General features: G+C 52.2%; 1 protein-coding gene across 2 annotated transcripts in view; it reads left to right on the top strand.

Annotated features, from left to right (window-relative positions):
- Positions 1-16,952, top strand: part of AXIN2 (axin 2) — a 28,523-nt gene extending 11,571 nt beyond the window's left edge. Inside the window, exons 3-10 of one of the 2 annotated variants that reach the window (XM_008581313.1) lie at positions 5,435-5,537; positions 7,876-8,016; positions 8,108-8,631; positions 8,881-9,075; positions 9,394-9,624; positions 10,428-10,523; positions 11,755-11,922; positions 15,430-16,952. In XM_008581313.1, coding sequence (XP_008579535.1) covers positions 5,435-5,537; positions 7,876-8,016; positions 8,108-8,631; positions 8,881-9,075; positions 9,394-9,624; positions 10,428-10,523; positions 11,755-11,922; positions 15,430-15,556 — 1,585 coding nt within the window. In that variant the 3' untranslated portion in view covers positions 15,557-16,952. The remainder of the gene's footprint in view (positions 1-5,434; positions 5,538-7,875; positions 8,017-8,107; positions 8,632-8,880; positions 9,076-9,393; positions 9,625-10,427; positions 10,524-11,754; positions 11,923-15,429) is intronic. The other variant, XM_008581314.1, reaches the window with a different exon arrangement.
- The last annotated feature ends 3,731 nt before the right edge of the window (positions 16,953-20,683 follow it).

The following is a 20,683-nucleotide window of genomic DNA, read 5'->3' as shown; positions in this document are numbered from 1 at the left end:
TGACCTTAAAACTCTTACCCCTAACCCCTTTCGCTAAAACACTTTGTGGACTTGAAGCATGGGGAAGCCACTTGCTGGAGTCAGAAGGTCACCTTTGCCAGTCACCTGTTCTTGGTAGCAAGGGTTTGCCTTCATGCCAGGGAGGTCCACTTTGATACAGAAACAGGAGAGGGCACATCCCTCACTTAGGAACTTCCTCGTGGAACACAGCAGATACGTTTGGGTCCTTGGTGGCAGGACCTCTGGCTGTTGTAGCCCCTTTTGTGGTCTCCTTGCCTCTTGGTTTGATGAGTGAACTAGGAAGCCACGGAAAGGCACCTGGGAAGCTCGGAGACCTGAGGCTCACAGTGCTGGCTCTGATCTTCCTGAGCCCTCTTCCAACCATGGGAGTATGGAATCAGATTGACCATCACAGTTGTGCCCACCTGGGCGTGTCTGTGCCAGCTGGGAGTGCACTTGGCATCAGTGTGGGGTCACCCTCCCTTGGGGTTGTTTGTCTCCTGCTGCCTGTGGTGGGGGACAAAAGGGTTTCCAGAACCAAGAGCCCATTTTTAGCACTTTGAGGTTCCTGTGGGCCTCAAGCTGCCATCAGTCCCCTGGGGTCCTCCCCACTCTCATGTGAGCAAGCTTGGCGTGTGCTGAAAGCTCGCAGCTCGGCGAGGTGCTTTCTGGCCGGCTGGCCCTGGGTGTGTGTGATCTGCCCAGTGCTGGGCGGTCACCCGGGATTCCCAGGGCTGGGATTAGACCCCCTCTTCAGAGCTCTGCCAATTGTGGGCCTCGTGCAGATGAGAGCGCTGAGCGAGAAATAAAGTGTGTGGGGGATGAAAAGCTGTACTGAATCGCTTTCAGCCCATTGTCATCTGGGGAGGCTTAGAGGGATGAGAGGGTAGCAGGCCCCTTTGAAATTTCCTTGAACAAGTGAATAGGAGCGCCCCATAAAGCGTGAAAAGAGCCCTGGCTGCTTCTCCTGTCACAATGGCCAGCTCGTCTGCAAGGGGCTAGGGAGGGGGCTGCCTGCCCTGCTGGGAGTTGGGGAGGGGACAGGGCTGGGAAGCAGGGAGAAGGGGTCACAGGCAGCTTTCAATAGACTCCAGAAGGTTGGAGTTCATTAGGCACAAGCCTGGGGGAACAATCGACTAGTTTGCGACAGAACCAGTTAAGTCCTGGAGGCCTTTGCAAGAGGCCTGGGGAGAAGTTGGGGCAGGGCTGGTCTGCACCGGTTTATTCCAGGGAGCCGCCAGCGCACCAGGGCCAGCAGGCAGGGCTTTAGAGAAATCACTGCCTACTCCCAGAGCCCACAGCGACTTCTCTTTTCCCCTTAAGTAAAAGGGGAAAAGATGGCTGGGGATTTGGGTCTCCATCATAGGCCTCTGAGAAGGCTGTTTTATGAGCCTCTTCTTCCAAAACCTGCATTCTCAGAAGAAATAGCTTATTTATTTATTTTGAGAAGTTAACTGCCAGACTCCCAGCTAAACCCTAAACCCCAATTCTTGGAGCGTTGAGGGCAGAAGGATTGTGGGGCCATTCCAGGACATCAGGCCTAGGAGTATAGAACTGAAAACATCAGAGGCAGTAGGGATCTTGGCCCTCAAGTGCTGCCTGGTGGATAGAGGCGACCAGGAATCAGGAGCACTGAGTTGACGGCATGCAGGTGTCTCTCTTCTTTTTGCACAGAGTTGCTTATAACCAGGATCAGCTTTATTCATAGGTTAACTTCTGCTCCAAGTGTCCCCAAGTCAGCACAAGATGATTTCCTCACGTTCCAGGCAGGGGGTGGTATGAGTTATTTATTTATTTTTATTTTTTTTATATCTTATTTATGGAGGTTTACTTTGGAGACCGGGAAATGCATCTGAGTGAACTTCAAATATTACCTTATCTTACAAACCAGGCTTTTGATGTTGGCTGTGATCAGAGGCTGCCTTCAGAGTGGCTGCCAAATGAAGATGCGCGTGGACGCGCGTGCACACGAGTCTGCTATTTCAAAGCTGCCAGAAAGCGACATTCAGGTTAGGTCGGGCACAGTGGAGTCAAAAGGCTAAGCTAATTGGCTCAGCTTAAATGGAAACTAAGTGAAGTCCACACTTCAAAACCAGTGCTCCCCAGAAACAGCTGGGCCTGGCAGCCAGCTCATGAGCTAACATGTTTATAATTAAAGGAGACTGTATAGGAACCAAAACTCTGGTGCTCTTCAGTGCACAGTTTTGAGCAGCCAGAAAACTGATCATAGACTTTTAGAGCTCGAATAAAAGAAGAGAGGCCCCCTTTTGGAATGAGGGGCTGTTTTGGAAGAAGATTCTTGACTAGGGGGAATTAAAGCCACATTTCTTTGAAGAAGGTGCCTCTTAAGCCTTTCTGAGCCTCTGCAAGCTGAAATCTCCCTTTTCTGTTCGGGTCACAAGTGGCCTTTCCTGTAGTTCGGTCCTTCACCTGCCCTGAGTGTAATGGGTGTGTGTGGGCAGGGTGCTTGTGAAGTCATTTGTCCCTCAATCTGGCAGTGACCTGCTCCCTGCCCGCCCCCCCCCAACCCCTACTCTCTTTTCTTTTTTTACCTTATATGGAGAGAGAAAAGGGTATAAAAGCTTTACCATTGGTTTCCATCTGGGACAGAAAAAAGAGGAGATTGAAGACTAGTGGAAACTTCAGACAGAGCCCTGGAGGGGATGGATGTGGGACTTTTCTCAGATTCTTGAAGCCTTATGTCTTTCGTGTCATGGTGGGGTCTGTGGGATGCTTGACTCCTGCCCCCCCCCCAGATTGTCTGCAAGGGGTCTGAAGCAGAGCCATCCACTCTTATGAAGTCCCTGGAAGAGGAGCTGTTCAGGAGACAGGTGTGGACATTGTCCTGCCGTCCTGAGCAGCAGAATTTGGATAGACCGGTATGAGACCCAATCTGTGGGACCCCTACCGCCATCCCACAGAGGATCTTAGGTGAGAGATGGGGATATCCACTGCCTCTTGGGAACCACCTGGCATTCCCCATAGCCAGTGAGTACGAAGTGGTGGGGGAGGGCTTTCCAGAACATTCTGCAAATTTCCCATTTGACCCTTCAGAATGTCAGGTGACTCCTTGGGGCTTAGGAAGTGGTACCCCATATCCAGACCATCGAGAGCTTGGCTTCTCTGGTTGGATCTGGGAGGGGCATCTTGAAATGAGGACTTCAAGTGTAGGTTGTTAAGAAGCCTCTTCTGGAGTCCAGCAGCAGCTTGGGTTTGGATCCTGGCTCTAACCACTACTGATGTAACTCAGGCAAGTTTTGGAACGGTTCTGGTTGTCTAAAACGGTTTGCTAAGTTTCTTGTGAGAATGAAGTCCGATTGCATGTAAGGTGTCTAAGCTAGCTTCTGACCCACAGTAGCAGTGCGGTGCCTGGGAGCTGGTAGCCTCAGGTTGGAAACCATCGCCTTGGGTGGGATTTGGGCACTGGTCAGGCCAGATGTGCTTGTGAGAATCCAGTTTTCTCTTGTGTCTGAAAAACTATCCCAAGGTGAAAACATGGAGTTCTGATAAGTAATCTGCAGGTTGCTCAGTAAGTTACAGGATTCAGAACCTTTTATCCTACTCTGCCCTCAAGGGCCTGGTCAAGTGCCCAGCCTCAGTGTGCAGGGGCCTGACTTGGAGATTGGTTACTTATGGGCACTGGTCAGCCAGCTAACCCCTCCCACAGTGCTCACTGTCTCTGCCCCCCTGCACCCACCCCACCACCCATCTCTGTGGCAGGACTCACACTTATGTGTAAATTGTGTAAGTTCTTGCTTTAGATGCTAATTTCTCTTCTCCCGCCCCCCCCCCCCCCCCCCCCCCCCCCGAATGTGATTATCCTTTATGCACTCCTTAGCCAAGGTTTGGCTAACATAGATTGGTTCATTAATCTACTGGAATCCTCGTTACCCCCTCAGTGGCCCTGTTTTCTGGCTCAGATCAACAGACTTCCAGAAAATGCGACCACTTAGAATTCTAGGGCATTGCAGATAAGGAGCTAGAGGTTGACCAGTTACTCCTGGCTGCTCCCTGAGTATTTTTAGGCACTGCTAATTTTCACCCACTGCTGGATGAGCCAAAAAGGTTTTCCCTCTATTCTGTGATGAATAAAACACCAGGGAAAGGGAAATAACCAATAACACCTAATGGCAATGTTTACCACCTCAAAGTGAGATTCATTATGGAAATGTTTGAACCCTGATGCTTTCATAAATAAGTGGCCTCCGGAAGGGATATCAGTGAGAAAATAGTCACACCATGACCATTCTGCTGTTTTCCAGAACAAAATTCTTTAAAAAAAAAAAAAAAAAAAATCATAGCAACTCCAGGTCATGTTTTTAGTGAACACTAGCTGGAGTGGAGCCTTGCTTTTTAAAAATTCTCCCACTTGCCGATTTTTTTGTTTGTTTTCATATAATAAGGACATATAGGGGTCCATACTTGCTTCAGGTCTTTGCCCAAAGGTCACCTTCTCAATGAGGACTTCACTGACAACCCCCCATTTAAAACTACAACTTCCCCACCTCCCAGCAATTCTCTCCCACTTTCCTGCTGTGTATTTCATCATTGTACCACCACCTTCTAACGTACGTCTGTTTTGTTTTTCTGTTTTTGCTCATATCCTGTACCACCTATTGGAATATAAGCTTCATAAAGGCAATTGTTTGCATTTTCTACCTCCTCTGTCCATTGCTGTCTCGCCCAGTGCCTAGAACAAGGCCTGGCACATAGTAGGTATTCAGCTATTTTAATCAATTGCACAGAATGCCCATAGTAGGCGCTTTTCTCTTTAGGCCCACATTGGTCATGTGTCTTTGGAGATTTGTTGGCTGGGGGTGATGGAGTTTGGAGCTCAGGGAAGGAAGGAGCCAAAAGCTCCCCCTGTGGTGGTTTCTAAAAAGATCTTTGGAAACGAGTGGGAGGTTGACTATTAGAGAATTCTGCATACCTCACTAATGCCTGGCATAGCCCTCTGTGGTCTTGGTCCCTGTTCCCACAACCTTTTGCCCTGGTACTGTCTGTAAGGCACTGGTTTCTGGATTTGGGATAGTGCGTTGCTGTGGTAACACGATTGGGAGGATCAGAGGGACTAAGGATCTCTGCTTGGGGCACCTGTAAAATGGGGGAGCACCCCTCTGTCCAGGCTGGCTGGAGTGTAATCCAGTCCTAAGACAACAGCCTGAGTCGAGCTCACCAAGCTCTTCCAAGTTGCTACTTCTGCATGCGAGAGGGAGCCAAGTGTCCAGAGATGATTGATGGGCAGGATGGAAAGTTGCTTTGGCAATTTGATCTTGGCTGGGTCCTTCCCCATGGGAACAGTGACGCGTGGCACCCTCCCCTGGAAGCGGGTGGCCGTGTCTGTTGGCAGGATCTCAGGATGCATGTATGAGTTGGCCCACGTGCTGAAGGCATCCCCGTGAGCTTGTGGATTCTGCCTTTTCCTTTCCCTTAGAGATGGAATCCCTCCTTACCGCGTGGGGAGTAAGAAACAGCTCCAGAGAGAAATGCACCGCAGCGTGAAGGCTAACGGCCAAGTGTCTCTACCTCATTTCCCGGTGAGTACAGTCTGGAGGGGGAGGGGAGAGGGAGTGGCCTAGGGTCCCCTAGGGGAAAAGAGAGGAAGGAAGAGCTGGACAGGAGGTGGTGCTTTGGGGCTTGATGTTGAGCAGAGTGATGTGGTTATGAGGTTCAAGATGACCTATTTTTGAACCTTTACATTTTCTGAATTCAGAAAACAAAGTTCTCCATGAGAAAGAAACCGAAGCAGTTCCTTCTCAGAAACCGAGAAATGTTAGATGATCCATGCTGCTCTCCATCCTGGTGGGCTCATTGTGTTGCCACCAGAATGGCAGCCCCCCGAGGGCAGGGCGTGTTGTCTATTGCCACTTACTTCTGTATCCACAGAAACCAGAACAGTGCCTGACACATAACAGGTGCTCAATAAACACTGATTGACTGAATGAATGAACGAGCAGGCCTGAGGCATCTCTGCCCCCTTTGGAAGGAAAGTCACATCCCTGGGACATTGCACGTCTTGTGTTGACTGCACGACTTGGTTGTTTGGGTCATCCATCTCTCTATTTACTTGGCCATTTCTCCTCCTGACGTATGAAGCCTGGAAGGGTGGCTTTTCCAACCCCAGAACTTGTTTTGCTTATTTCCAACCCCACAACTTGGTTCAGTACCTGTGGTTGAGTCTGAATGAATGAAGTGTTTGGTAGTGAGGAACCTGTGAGCAGCAACTTCCCATGATTGAGCTGGTAGGGGAAGGGCTTTTCAGGGACCTCCCCTTTTATTTCCATGTCCCCAAAAGCAGCCCACACATGGCCCCTGTACTTGAGTGCCTCCCCATCTGTATTCTTATTGCAGGGCTGTGCTTCCTACAATACCATGAGGTCTAGGTTGCCAGGATGCCCTTCCTCAGGGAGGGGAAGAGGGCACCCAGCCTTCAGCAGGAGTCTATCTATGAATCCTTCCTGCTGGCTGCAGAGAATCCAATTGGTCTGTCCACTTAGGTTGCATTTAGAAAATTAACACATTGAATTGCTAATCCCATGTTAGTGCACGGATTGGTGCACAGATGTGGCTCTTCTGTGGAAGCTCCTCACACAGACAAGGGCAGACTTACCTTAAAATTAGCATCTGAAGGTTGCCTCACCTCCAGCTTCTCCACACCCCCTAATACAACAGTACTGATGACATCTCCTGTGATGTTTTTTCCCCCCCTATTGGGGGTAATGTGTGTGTTAACAAAGAAAAGTTCTATTGCCCGAGCTTGCAAATTAGATGATTTTGTCCTGGGGTGTGCAAATCGACTTTCTCCATCAGGCAGGTCTTTGATCGGGGGCTGCATGGAGCCAGCCTGTGCCAGAGGGGCCATGGTGCGGACCCACTTCTCTGTCTCTCGTGTTTCTGCAGCTGCCTGGTTGCTGTGGCGAGGCCTATCTTGGCGGCTGGGGGAGATGCCAGTCTCTGCAAGTTGGCTTTCTGCTCCCCTCCACCCCATCCCCAAAGAAAAGGCCAAAAAGAGGGAGATGAGGAGGAAGGAGGCAGAACAACTGGGGGTCGGGGGTGTGGTGCGGGGACAGGAAGAGGACAGAAAGCTGGGCGGCGGGGCTCTCTCTGCTAGCTGCTTTTGGCAGGGGTCCTCTGTGCCTTTTTATATTCTGCACTTGATTTGGAGATGTTCCCTTTTCCCTTGATAGATCAGCTTGGGGCAGCCGGGCTCAGCAGTGTTCTGCTACTAGCCTGCAGCAGCTTCCTTCATTTTCTGTACAAAGACAGAGGGAGGAGGGAGGAGGAGAACGGGGGAGAGGGAGGACGGTGTGGAGACAACACCAGCTCAAAGGTGCGCAGCGAGCGGCCGGGAAATAAATTACCACTTCTTCTCTGATCCCGGCCCTGCGACTCCATTTTTTTTTTTTTTCTTTCCCTTTTCCTCCCTCCACCTCCCTTCCAATCTTATTTTTTTAAATTTCCAACTCCCTTTCTGTTTAGACTCCACTTTTTATTCCTTGAGTTGGTCTCTCTCCCCTCCCACCTCAGAGGGCTGCTATTTTTTTGATGTTTGACAACAGTCTTTGAAGATTTTCTACTTCAGAGTAGCTACTGATGGGCTGGTTGTACTACAGAGAGAGCAAGCAGCGCCTCTCGGAGTGCGACCAACTGCTCCTGCCCAAGGCAAGCGCTGGTGGGGACCGTGGCTCGCCATGAGGCCGCAGCGCCGGCGCATAAAAATCTGGAGCAGCCCAGGCCGCCTCGCCATCCACTCTCCACCTCGACATGGGGACACGGTGCCCGTCACTGGGTCCTGGGAGCTCTGGCCAAGCTACCACCACCACTGTCCACCTGGCCTGCTAAGTGTACTTGTCCCTTTCCTCCCGTGCCCTGTAGAGAACCCACCGCCTGCCCAAGGAGATGACCCCTGTGGAGCCTGCCACCTTTGCGGCCGAGCTGATCTCGCGGCTGGAGAAGCTGAAGCTGGAGCTGGAGAGTCGCCACAGCCTGGAGGAGCGGCTGCAGCAGATCCGAGAGGTAGCACGGGCTCCATCTACCACCCCGGGCCTGGGGCGGAGCCCCCCACCTGCTTCCCGGGTCACCACCCTTCTGCTGCCTTCCCTTCCAGGATGAAGAGAAGGAGGGGTCCGAGCTTGCGTTGGGCTCACGGGAGGGGGCTCCCACCCAGCACCCCCTCTCCCTCCTTCCATCTGGCAGCTATGAGGAGGACCCGCAGACCATCCTGGACGATCACCTGTCCAGAGTCCTTAAGACCCCTGGCTGCCAGTCACCTGGCCTAGGCCGCTACAGTCCCCGTTCCCGCTCCCCCGACCACCACCACCATCAGCAGCACCAGCAGCCGCAGCAGTACCACTCCCTTCTTCTGCCCGGGGGCAAGCTGCCCCCCGCCTCCATCCCACCGGGCACCTGCCCCCTCCTCGGGGGCAAGGGCTTTGTGACCAAGCAGATGACGAAGCACGTCCACCACCACTACATCCACCACCACGCCGTCCCCAAGACCAAGGAGGAGATCGAGGCGGAAGCCACACAGAGGGTGCGCTGCTTCTGCCCCGGGGGCACCGAGTATTACTGCTACTCAAAGTGCAAGGGACACCCCAAGGCTCCAGAGCCTGCACCCGGGGAGCAGTTTGGGTAAGTGTCAGGCAGACTGCAGTGTCCAGGGTGGGCTTTTCTCCCAGCCAGAGCTCTGGGCAGGTGCGAGGTGGGGTCACAGTCACAGGCGCTTAGCTTCTAGGAGGGAGGCGGAGGGCAGAGCTGGGCGGGGGAGCAGGTGCGCGATCTTCCGAGTCACTGTCCTCCACTGACTGAGGTATCCGATCAAAGGGGTCCTGGAGATTTAACGGGGTCTCTGGGTTGGGTGTGGTTCTTGGTTCCCCACAGTGGCAGCAGAGGCAGTACCTTGCCCAAACGAAATGGGAAAGGCATGGAGCCGGGCCTGACCCTGCCCGCCAGGGAAGGAGGGACCCCCAGCGGAGCAGGGGCCCTGCAGCTTCCGGGGGAGGAAGGAGACAGGTCGCAGGATGTCTGGCAGTGGATGCTGGAGAGTGAGCGGCAGAGCAAGCCCAAGCCCCATAGGTAAACACTGCCCGCCGCCATTGCGGCTGTCAGGGTCACGGGCACTCGGTACGGAGGTGTTGTGGGGATGGCTGTTTTTGTAGTCGGCCGAAAACAAATGTGACTGTTTGCTCCTGCCATCTTAATATTCAACGTCGGACTGAGCAGACCACAAAAATGTCATGTTTTGGCAACAACCCCTGTTCGTGTTATGCTAGAGTTATTTTTTTCCTCTCTCTGTCAGAGCAGAATAGACAAGTTTCTGTTGAAGTCAAATTTTCCAGTTTTTCTAACCCAATTTCTTTCCTTTTGCTTTCTGTCTCCTCATTTCTTGTCCAGTGCCCAAAGCACAAAAAAGGCCTACCCCTTGGAGTCTGCCCGTGCGCCCCCAGGTGAACGAGCTAGCCGGCACCACCTGTGGGGGGGCAGCGGGCACCCCCGCACTGCCCCCCGCACCCACCCATTTACCCAGGACCCTGCAATGCCTCCCCTGACCCCACCCAACACCCTGGCACAGCTGGAGGAAGCTTGCCGCAGGCTGGCTGAGGTGTCGAAGCCCCCAAAGCAGCGGTGAGTGGGGGGTGGTCAGAGATTAAGACGGGGATTGGGTTTGGAGGTGGAGTCCTGGCCTAGTGTTGATGGGGAGGGCCCTTCTTTTCTGCCTGGGGCTCAGAGCCCCCTTGGGGAGGAGGAATTGTTTCTGGGTGAGTAAGATGTGCTCTTCCAACCTCTAGAAGTGGTTCTTTTCTTTTTTTTTTTTTTTTTTCCTTTTTGTCTTTTTTCGTGTCCGGCAATGGATCGCAACCCTCAGTGTCGCGCCCGCACCTCGCTCAGCCAGTGAGCGGGAACCGGTCTGTATGTGGGATCCGAACCCTCAGCGGGAGCGCCGCCACGCTCCGAAGCGGCGCACTGTAGCAGTGCGCCACCGGGCCAGCCCGTAGAAGTGGTTCCTTTTACTTGTGTTAGTTCTGCTAGAGTTAAACCAGGATCTGCTTTTTAGGCAAGTCATGCCTCAAAGTAGGAGAATGAATTCCCGTACAAATCTCACTCCTTACAAATGTCTTGATATTTAAGGTGGCTAGGTGAGGGTATAAGAAGCCATGACAGGTGGAGAATCAAGAGCCTTCGGCCCTTTATCGGGGCTGGAAGTGTCCCATCCTGGACTAGTGGGGGCTGAGGATGGCTGTCCTCAAGATGTCATCCAGGCCTCCCCCAGCCACTGTTAACACAAGACCTTGGTTGGGTCCCCACAAGGATGGAAATTGGGTCCTTGTTTCTTTAGGAGGCCAAAGAGAGTAATTGTCTCTCTGTCCCCCAGTTGCCCTGGGGATGACAGTAAATCTCTAAATCTCTCATCATGACTGTGTCCTCAGGTGCTGTGTGGCCAGTCAGCAGAGGGACAGGAACCACTCGGTCACTGGACAGGCAGGAGCCACACCCTTCTCCAACCCGAGCCTGGCTCCAGAAGAGTGAGTGTCTTTACCTGGCATTACCAAGCTCTGCCGAGCAGTGTGTTTCAGGGTATTCACTATCTGGAGTTGTGTTTTTGTGGGACTTCTTTTTGTATGTAAATAACCTTGACTTAATACTAGTGATGAGGAATGGCGAACACGGATGTTACCGTTCACAAAAAACCTGTGTGTACTGAGCAACATATCCACAACACAAGTTTTCCTGGGCATAGTGGAGTCAAAAGCTAGGACATGAAGCCATTAGCAGTTAGGTAAAAGGGACCCCAGATCTGGATGGCAAAGTTGCTCCCCATTCACCTTGCAAGTTAGCGGTACCAGAAACATCTTTGTGTCACCCCTGAGCTGAAGGGAAGGCGCTTTTCCACCGTTGCAGAGATCGAGAGGACCTCTTTGTGTTTTTGCTTGGAGAAAACAGAGTATCTTCCCTCGCCTTGGGCACTGATTCTTTTCGTAATTGTACACACTTGTGGAGTGGACCGAGAAGCCTGGCTCAGTTGAATTACAGGATGATACATTTAAAATGAAATCTGCTGCAGAGATCTGAAATGGTCTCAATAAAGTTTTCTTTCTTAGCCTCTTCGTCCTGAGCAATGAGCAATGTGTGGAGTCCTGAATAAGCCACCTCCCTGGACCGTTCCGTTGTTTTAGTTGGTTGACCTTAAGTCTGCCAGCTATCCGGGCCAGCAGCTTTTATTTTTTTTTTTAAGCCACTCTACAAAAACTTGGAATAAACGAGGAATTTGAAATGACTGTGGGCTCACTACCCTTTAGTTGTGCCAGAATGAGGGGTGGGTGTCAGGCCTTGAGTTCATGCCATGCCTGGAGGTGGCCTGCTCTGGTTTCTCACCCCTGACGTGGGTGAGCCTATGCAGCTCGCTGGGAATTCTCTGCTCCTCGCTGCCGAGCACCCCACTTGTACTAACCTAAAGGAGGCTGCTGTGCACACACATTTGCTGAACGTGAGGGAGATGATACCAACTTGTACAACCAAAAGGGCCTCATCCCTTCCTGTACGCTCCATACAGACCATGTGGGGTTGGACTGCGTGTCCACCAGGGGTGGCTGCCTCTGTGACATGGGGGCCTTGCCCCAAACCTCCTTTGAGCTCATAGTTGTGGCCTCCATGTTTGGGTTCCCTGTCCCTTAAACACACACATGCAAGTGTATTCGCTTTCAACGTGCGTCCACTTTCAAATGCTGAACTTGTCGCATTCTGTCTTATTTCCAGTCACAAAGAGCCAAAGAAACTGGCAGGTGTCCACACGCTCCAGGCCAGTGAGTTGGTCGTCACTTACTTTTTCTGTGGAGAAGAAATTCCATATAGGAGGGTGCTGAAGGCTCAGAGCTTGACCCTGGGCCACTTTAAAGAGCAGCTCAGCAAAAAGGGAAATTATAGGTAAGAGTCCTGTGGTTTTTTCCTGCTCTAGGGTTTCTTTGCTCAGAACGAGGAGCCAGCGCCTGGAGCAGCTCCCCTGGCCCGGGCAGACCCGGAGGGGCTGAGGGCGGGTGCTCGGGAGGCCTGGAGTGGCCGCCGGACGCCTGTTCCTCCTCGTTCCCTCTCTCCCCTCACCACTGACAGTAATAACACAACAGCCACCATGAGTGGGAGGCCACTGGGAGGGTTCCCTGGGGACCTGGCTGGGCTTTTTCTACCAGGTGAACAGGACGGAAGAGGAGTAGCCTTGCTCTGTCAGGAGAGCTGGGCTTGGGCCGAGCTGAGGTGGCTCTGCCTGAAATTGAGGGACGTGTGTGTGGAAGGGGCTGGTGGAGAGACAGACAGACTGATTAGGAAGGAGGACCCAAAAGCAGCTCTCCTGGCTTGGGTGGAAGCGAGACCCCCACATTGAAGGCTCAGAGAAGGGCAGAGACCAAGCTCTGAAGTGCTGGCAGCGTTCTCCTTACCTGGCCTTTCTGCCTGGAGAACTATCTCCCTGGGTCTTACGGGTTACTTGAAGCAGGGATGCTCTTTTGCCCATAACAAAGAAGTGGCCAGACCCCGTGGGTGGGCGCCGGGTGAGTGGGGCTGGCCCCTCTTCCTGCCTGGGCCCAGGGAAGGAACTTAACCTCAGGGCCGCCTTTCCCTGTCTGCCGGGTGGAGGTGCCCCTGGGAAGGTCCACGCTGACCTTGCAGGGCCCTTGAGAGGGTTCAAGAGCTGCAGAGGACAAGGGCGGCCGTTTCCTGGTCACTTTCCTCTTGATGAGGGGCAGTGGTGGCTCCACCTCAGCTCATCCAGAATCCTCCCTGCCCCTCTCCATGGCCTTCAACCAAAGGGAATGTGTGGCTTCTGCTGCACTTATGTCTTGGGTGCAAGCAACCAGGGAATCCAGTTGTAGGAGGTGCTCACTCCTGGGGTCTGAACTTGACGGAATGTGCCGCCACAGTTGTGTGCCGGGGCCCTCTGCACAACTGCAGCCCTGCCCAGTAGGCATCTCCCCATTCCCATCTCCAGAGCCAGAACTCTGAATATCTGAACAGCACTTAGCCACCTGCCATGTGGGTCCTGGCCCCGATGCACCTGCAGGGGCCCTGAGATGCCCTCCCTTCCAGAGTGGGCCTGTGTAGCTCCACCAGCCGCCTTCATCTGGGAGTCCGCTTGGGCAGGGGCCCAAAGTGGTTCCTTCTATTGCTTTTGCTGGGGGAAGGGATGGCGGTTGGGCTGAGACCCTGCAGGTGATTGACCAGCAGGGCGTGTAGCTGGGCCTAGATCTTTCCCTTTCCCACCTGGGCAGAGACAATCCTGAAAAGGCATCAAAGGGATTGGGGAATAGGCCTGGCTGCTGCTGCTGCTGCTTTTTTAAAAAATCGTGAGAAGACACAAGGTGGAACTAATTACACAAGTGTGCCCCTCCAGGGATTCATTTTGATCTGGGCTTCGCCTTGGCTGGACTTTGAGTGGAACCACAGGTGACCTTCAGGGGAGGAGAGCCATGAGCACCCAGGAGAGGCTTGCAGGAGGGTGCCTTGCTCAGCCACTCCGGCCACATCTGGCTCTGATTTTTTTTTTTCATAAGGCACACAATAAGCCTGGCTTTGAAGCCCTGGCCTCCCCTTTAATGCACAAAGACTCGCATAAACGGTCGACTCTCAGATTCTTTCCTGATTGGATCAGGCTGTGGAAAGTCCCTCCCAGCCGCCTTATCTCTGCAGGGCCTGAGCTGGACTCGGTGCCCTCCTGGGGGGTGGGGGCTCAGGGTGTCCTGCCTCACCCTCCCAGCCGGGCTGCTGCTCCAACATCTTAATTTGCAACCCCCCCCCCAAATAAAAAAGTCCAGTGAGGGGGCTGGGGCTGCGGAGGGGCAGGGAGGCTGGGACACATTGAGTAATCTCAACATGGCAGGGATTCAGAAGCAAACAGTCCCTGCAGACGTGCCAGACGCTATTGGTGCCAGATGTCAGAAGAAAGTGGAGGTTGCCACATAAAGCATGTTGCAGTGGAAAAGCCCAGTTCTCGGAGAAAGCGAGGCCAGCGCGGCTGAGGTCCTGGGTGGGGCCGAAGGCCATTGCGCCGTCCTCCCTGGAAGAGGCTGCGACTGTGTGAAAGTCCACTGTGTGTTGGCTCTGAGGCGCCGTGAAAGCCCAGCTTGGTAAAGCCAGAGCAGTCAGAGCTGAGGGCTGTGGCCGGGTTGCAGTGGGGGTGGGGCCTCTTGTTTGGAAAAGTGACTTTTCCACTGTCTCTTATTTCCTGGGCACAGGGCCCCTCCCCATTTTCTCACCGTCTCCTCGCAGGTGCCCCCTAAGAATTTTTGATCCCTTGACACGAAGCATTCCCACCGCCAACCCATTGGAGGCCCGCTGCTGTGCACCCCGATGTGCCGGCTCAGCCCAGGATGCTGGAAACAGCCTTGACTAAACCCAGCTGTTTCACTTTATTTAGCCTTATCTCCTATGAAAGTATTTGGCTTGCCTTCATTAAAAGGAAAAAAATTAGCTCTAACCAAGGGGAGGTTTTTTTTTTTCCCCCTTAAGAGAAAAGACGAAAACCAACCATAACCCTGAGACACAATTAAATGTTTTAAAGGCTCTCCCTCTCCCTCCAGGGGACTGTGACCTTCCCTGTGTGAGTGGCCTTTATGGGCTGGAAGTGACAGCTTGCAGGGGCAGGTTTAATCCGTCTGAGGGGTCCTCCTTGCTGGCGATGGGGAAGGAAGAGGCCTCGCTTAATTTCCTCCAAAGGGGCTTGGGAGTGGGCCTGGCTGGTCATTTGCATCCGTACAATTAAACAGCCTTAGAAGAAGGAGCGCTGGGGTGGGATAAAAGGAACCTTTAATCAAGGGGCATAATAGAAGGGCCTTTAGCGTATGACCCTGGAGGGGCAGGATGGGAGAGGAGGCAGGGAAAGCAGGAGAGTGGGGAGGGAGGCTGTCATGGGGCGGGGGCTTCGGACCCTGGGAAGCAGCAGTGGGCCGGCCCACCTCCTATGCAGCTGTGGGGGGACCGTCGGAGGGTTGGCACTCAGGCGCTGGAGGGTGGGAAGGATAGGAGGCCTCTAGACCGAACTGATACCCTAGCTGGAAGCCTGCCTTCTACAGACTTCTGCAGGTTCAGGTTCTGCAGGTCACAGGTTCAGGCTGGCTGCTTGTGGAGCTGAGTCTGGGGTCTCTGAAAAACTCCAGGCATTTTCTCTTCCCATTCTCTCCCTCACCCCCCAAAAAGGGGTGTGTGTGTCTGTGTGTCGGGGGACAGCAGAAGTCTGGGCTCAAGGGGTGCCCAGCCTCCTCCTGGCCCACCTGTCTTGTGCCGCTTGGCCAGCCAGAGGCCGTCTTAGTTTGGGTGTGGGCAGCAGTCCACATGCACACCTGCAGTCACAGGCTCTTAGGACACTTTAGTCTTCCACGTTGGCACACTTTTAAACAACGTAGAAAATGCAGTTTACCAAGAAGCTTTTCCGGTTTTCCTTTTAAGGTATTACTTCAAAAAAGCAAGCGACGAGTTTGCCTGTGGAGCGGTTTTTGAGGAGATCTGGGACGACGAGACAGTGCTCCCCATGTACGAAGGCAGGATTCTGGGCAAAGTGGAGAGGATCGATTGAGCCTTGGGGGTCCGGCTTTGGCCAACTGTGGAGCCGAAGCGCATGTGACCTGTCTTGGGCACGAGCGACCACGACAGAACACGTTGAAGGAAAACTAAACCAATGAAGAAGACAAAGTCTAGGGAAGAATTGGCCACTGGGCCTTGGGGAGGGTGGGAGGGGGTGATTTTCATTATTCACGAGCTGAGTACTGAGATAAGAGAAGCCTGAACTATTTATTACAAACATGACCACTCTTGACTGGTGAAGATGCTGACTGTTTGAGAGGCTGCCATGCATAATATATGACTTGCTAGGGATCTGCAATCCACCAACTACGAGAAGCTGTGTACAGCTTACCTGGACAGGAACCTTACTGATATTTATTGAACCATTGATTTCCCCCATCCCCAGTTTGTGATATGCTGCTTTAAACGTGGAAGGGGGAGTGAGGGAGTTTTAATTGTTCTGTCTGACCTTAGGAGTTGAGCTAGGAGTGCGTGCATAACCTTCATTCACAGGGGAGTAGGCTTTGCACTGCGTTTCTCCAAGTGAAGACAGACTGTTTTAAATGGTGCCCTACCATTGACACACACAAATTGGTGCATTTTTTTTTTCTATGCTGCTCTATTTTGTCATAAAGGTCTTGAGGGTTGACTGTGTGGCAATGTCATCGCCATTTTGGGGTTGTCACGTTGGATGGGAGGATCCGTTGTGGAGGAGGTGGGGGAGCCTCGTTGTGGCCCCAGGTTTATCCTGTGACTGAGGTTCCTCATCTTGAAGCCCCCCACCCCCAGGCCCAGGGCCCAGTGGCTGAGGCCTGTTAGAATCACTGTCTGGTGGTTCAAGCTTGTGCTTTTATTGAAATGACAGTTCCTTGGTTTTTGGTGTTTGGGTTTTTTTTTTTAAAGCCTTTGGACCACAGCCATTCAGGAAACTACCCCCGTGCCCCGCAAAGAAGTGAACAGTTGTGGGGAGACCCAGCAGCACCTTTCCTCCAGACACCTTCATTTCGATGTTCGGGTTTTTGTGTTAAGTTAATCTGTACATTCTGTTTGCCATTGTTACTTGTACTATACGTCTGTATATAGTGTACGGCAAAAGAGTATTAATCCACTATCTCTAGTGCTTGACTTTAAATCAGTACAGTACCTGTACCTGCACGGGGACCCACGCCGTGTGTCGCCCTATATTGAGGGCTCAAGCCTTCCCTTGTTTTTTGAAAGGGGTTTATGTATAAATATATTTTATGCCTTTTTATTACAAGTCTTGTACTCAATGACTTTTGTCATGGCATTTTGTTCTACTTATACTGTAAATTATGCATTATAAAGAGTTCATTTAAGGAAAATTACTTGGTACAATAATTATTGTAATTAAGAGATGTAGCCTTTATTAAAATTTTATATTTTTCAAAGCGTCAGCCTCGTCTTTGAAGACCCAGGGCGGGAACAGGGCCGAGACCCTGTTATATGTGAACGTGGCCACTTGATTTCCCACCTGACTCCAGCCCATCTCCAGTGGACTGCGAGCCCCGGCCTCATGTGGGCCTGCCCTGAGGCTTTGTAAAGCTGCTGCTTGTTATTGGCTGAGGCTTTTTTTGGTCACGGAGGCTGCAGGCTGCAGGTGACATCTCCTTTGATGTCGTCCTCCCTCTACCTCTACATTCAGCCGCTTCCTCCCAGGCACAGGTGTCTCCAGTCTGGCCAGGTAGGTGCAGGGGCTGAGGGGCTGAGATGGGGTCCACCCAGAACTACTTGTGTTTCATTAGGTGTCTCAGAGGTGAAAAGCCCTTCAGAAAATGGGTTTGCAGACCTGGAAAGTCCAAATGGGGCCAGTGGGTTTTGAGGTCAGTGCTAAGCCCCCTCCCCGCACCACTCATTCTGGGATCTGATGGACAGGGCTGATTATTGACCTCAGCTGATTGATTCTGGGCCTTCAGCGAGGCTCTGGACTGGTCAGTGTCAGGAAGAAACAGCAGGTGGCGCGGGAGGAGGCGGCAAGGTCAGCAGACAGGTGAGCTTTGTGTGGCCGGCCGTGGAAGTGGGAGGCACGTGCGCCCTCCCCATGGGCTGGGCACTGGAAATCTAGGCTATACTTCGGATCTGCAAGAGCAGATCTATTTAAAGGAGTCCTGTGATGGGCCCTTTTTAAAAAGGGGTCTGTGATGGCAGTTGGACTTGACTGTGTGCTAAGTTTTTACGACATGGGGGTCTGCAAGGGATTGGGTTGGCTTTTTGTCCCTTTTGCCAACTGGTGCCAGGCCGGCAGGATAGAGTCAGGCCAGGACTCATGGCCTGCGTGGGGCAGGGGTGGACTTGCACTGTGTAGCCTCAGCGCAGTAGGTAGCCGTGTTGAGTCAAGGCTGGTGGGGGCTTCTGAACTGAACTGCCCTCCATGAGAAGGTGATGTGAGCGGGTCTGACGAGGGGCTGGAGGAGCTCTCAGGGCCCTTGACCTTGGTCCTCACCAGGCAGGTTGCTGCACCCTTCTCCCTTCTGGAATGGGGGCTCACAGCAGGGACAGCCCTCAAACCCTACTTTCAGAATCGTTAAGCTTCTTCCCCATCCAAAAGGAAGAAGCGGTGTAACCTGTTGTGCACAGTGGGTTGGGGGCTCTTGGGTGGCTTTTCATCTTCATCTTCAGGCCTTCTCCAGTTCTCCATGAGAATAAAGAGGCAGGATCTTGGGGCTCAGACAAACCCTGGCTTCAGACCCAGCCCCACCACCTTCTGGGTGGTACCAGCACCTTCTAAGCTGCATTTGTGAGAGAGACAACTGGACTAGCCGATCACTCCTATTTCTATTCTTTTTTAAAAAAAATTTATCTTATTATGGTGAGAACACTTAACATGAAGTATACCCTCCTAACAAATTTTTACATGTACAATACAGTATTTTTAAATATAGGCACAATGTAGTACAGCAAATCTCTTTACTCATCTTGCAGAATTGAGACATTATATCCATTGATTAGCAACTTGTTACCCTCTTCCCCCAGCCGGACAAGCACCAGTTTACTTTCTGATTCTAGGAGTTTGACTTTTATTTTTTAAATTTTGCAACCCATGCATTGTTTATTATTATTGTTGTTATTTATTTTCCTGGTGGCTGGCAGGTACGTATGGGGATCCGAACTCTTGCATTATTAGCACCTTGCTCTTCCAAGTAAGTCACTGGCCAGCCCTGTGGAGTTTGACTATTTCAGGTGCCTCATACAAATACAATTATGCAGTATGTGTCCTTCTGTGACTGGCTTATTTCTTTTAGCATACTGTCGTCAAGGTTCATCCATGTTGTCGCATTGCAGGGTTTCTTTTTTAAGGCTGAATAGTATTCTGCTGTATGTGCATACCACAGTTTCTTTATCTGTTCATCCAGATGGACATGTAGGTTGTTTCCACATCTTGGCTGTTGTGAATAGTGCTGCAGTGAACATGGGAGTGCTCATCGCACTTCAAGATCCTAATTCCAATTGCTTTTGATAAATACTCAGAAGTGGGATTGCTGGGGCTGGCCCGGTGGCGCACTGCTACAGTGTGCCGCTTGGGAGCGCGGTGGCGCTCCGCCGAGGGTTCGGATCCCACATACAGACCGGTTCCCGCTCACTGGCTGGGCGAGGTGTGGGAGCAACACCGAGGGTTGCGATCCCGTTGCTGGTCCCGGTCCGGTACGGGCACGACACTGAGGGTGGGATTGCTGGATCATGTGATAGTTCTTTTTAATTTTTTCTTTCCTTTTTGTCTTTTTTTCGTGTCCGGCAACGGATTGCAACCCTCAGTGTCGCGCCCGTACCGGACCGGGACCGGCAACGGGATCGCAACCCTCGGTGTTGCGTCCGCCCCCCGCCCAGCCAGTGAGCGGGAACCGGTCTGTATGTGGGATCCGAACCCTCGGCGGGAGCGCCACCGCACTCCCAAGCAGCGCACTGTAGCAGTGCGCCACCGGGCCGGCCCTCTTTTTAATTTTTTGATGAAGCTCCATACAGTTTTCCACAGCAGCGGCTCTGGTTTGCACGTCCTCCAGCAGAGCGCAAGGCTTCCAGTTGCTTCACATCCTCACCAACACTTGTCTTCTGTTTTTTTGCAAACAGCCATCCTAACAGGTATGGGGTGATACCTCATTCTGGTTTTGATTTGCATTTCCCTGATGGTTAGTGACATTGAGCAAGTTTTCATATGCCTGTTGCCCATGTATATATCTTCTTTGGAGAAATGTCTATTCAAATCTTTAGCCCATTTTTAAGTTGGGTTATTAGATTTTTTTGCTATTAAGTGGAGGATTTCCTTATATATGTTGAAACTATATGCTTCTACCTCTTCTAAGAGGGGCCCATTTCTCTGCTTTTCTCTCCTTTGAACACTGAGGGGCTTTTAACCTGGTGTGGATGGGCTTCCAGGCCTGTGAGTCCTTGAAATTGTTTGCACAATCACCTGTGCATGACTTTCTCAGGGGTGGCACTATAGCTTTATTCAATTATTAAAGGGGTCTAGGCCTCAAATGAAAAAACCATGGCTTGGTGGTCAGCCCCTCTCTTCCCTGTCCCCAAGTCATTTAAGACACAGCTCTTCCAGAAACCCCTCCCCACCTCCTTTAACTCCTTGCTGGTGTGGTCAGAGGACCCACAGCATCAGCCTCACATGGGAGCTTGGGAGAGGCACAGATGCCCACCCCCGGCCTACCGGGTGGCCAGGGACTGCGAGTTTCCACCTCTCTGGGTGATTGTGAGCATATCAGAGTCGTATTGCTCTAGCTCTCTCTCATCTTCCCCTTTCTAGACTCCTCCAGCTTGACCTTGATTCACTTCGTCTGTAGTCTTCACTTCCTAGGCTCTTCCACGTGCTCCAGACTTATTTCTCTGATTAATTCCCAACCAGATCTTTAGTGGTCAAGAGCAGGCTTTGGGTAGGGCACTCCGGGGTATGGGTCCACTTCCAGCTCTGTCATGGAGGAGCCAGTTTCGTGTTTCAGTTCTCTGTTCAGAACTAAATGAACTGTTCAGGGTAATAAATGTGGCCTCTTTCTTGCGTTCCTGTGATGGTGACGTGGGGATCTCACCCAGGGCCTCACTACCTGTTCTTATCATTTGCTCCTCAGGAAGAAATTCCACCCGCCCAGCCTTCCTGCTGCACGAGCTGGGGTCTGGCATC

This window comes from Galeopterus variegatus, unplaced genomic scaffold (assembly GCF_000696425.1).
Source record: "Galeopterus variegatus unplaced genomic scaffold, G_variegatus-3.0.2 Scaffold2324, whole genome shotgun sequence".
NCBI lineage: Eukaryota > Metazoa > Chordata > Mammalia > Dermoptera > Cynocephalidae > Galeopterus > Galeopterus variegatus.
This window is presented reverse-complemented; position numbering and strand designations above follow the sequence as displayed.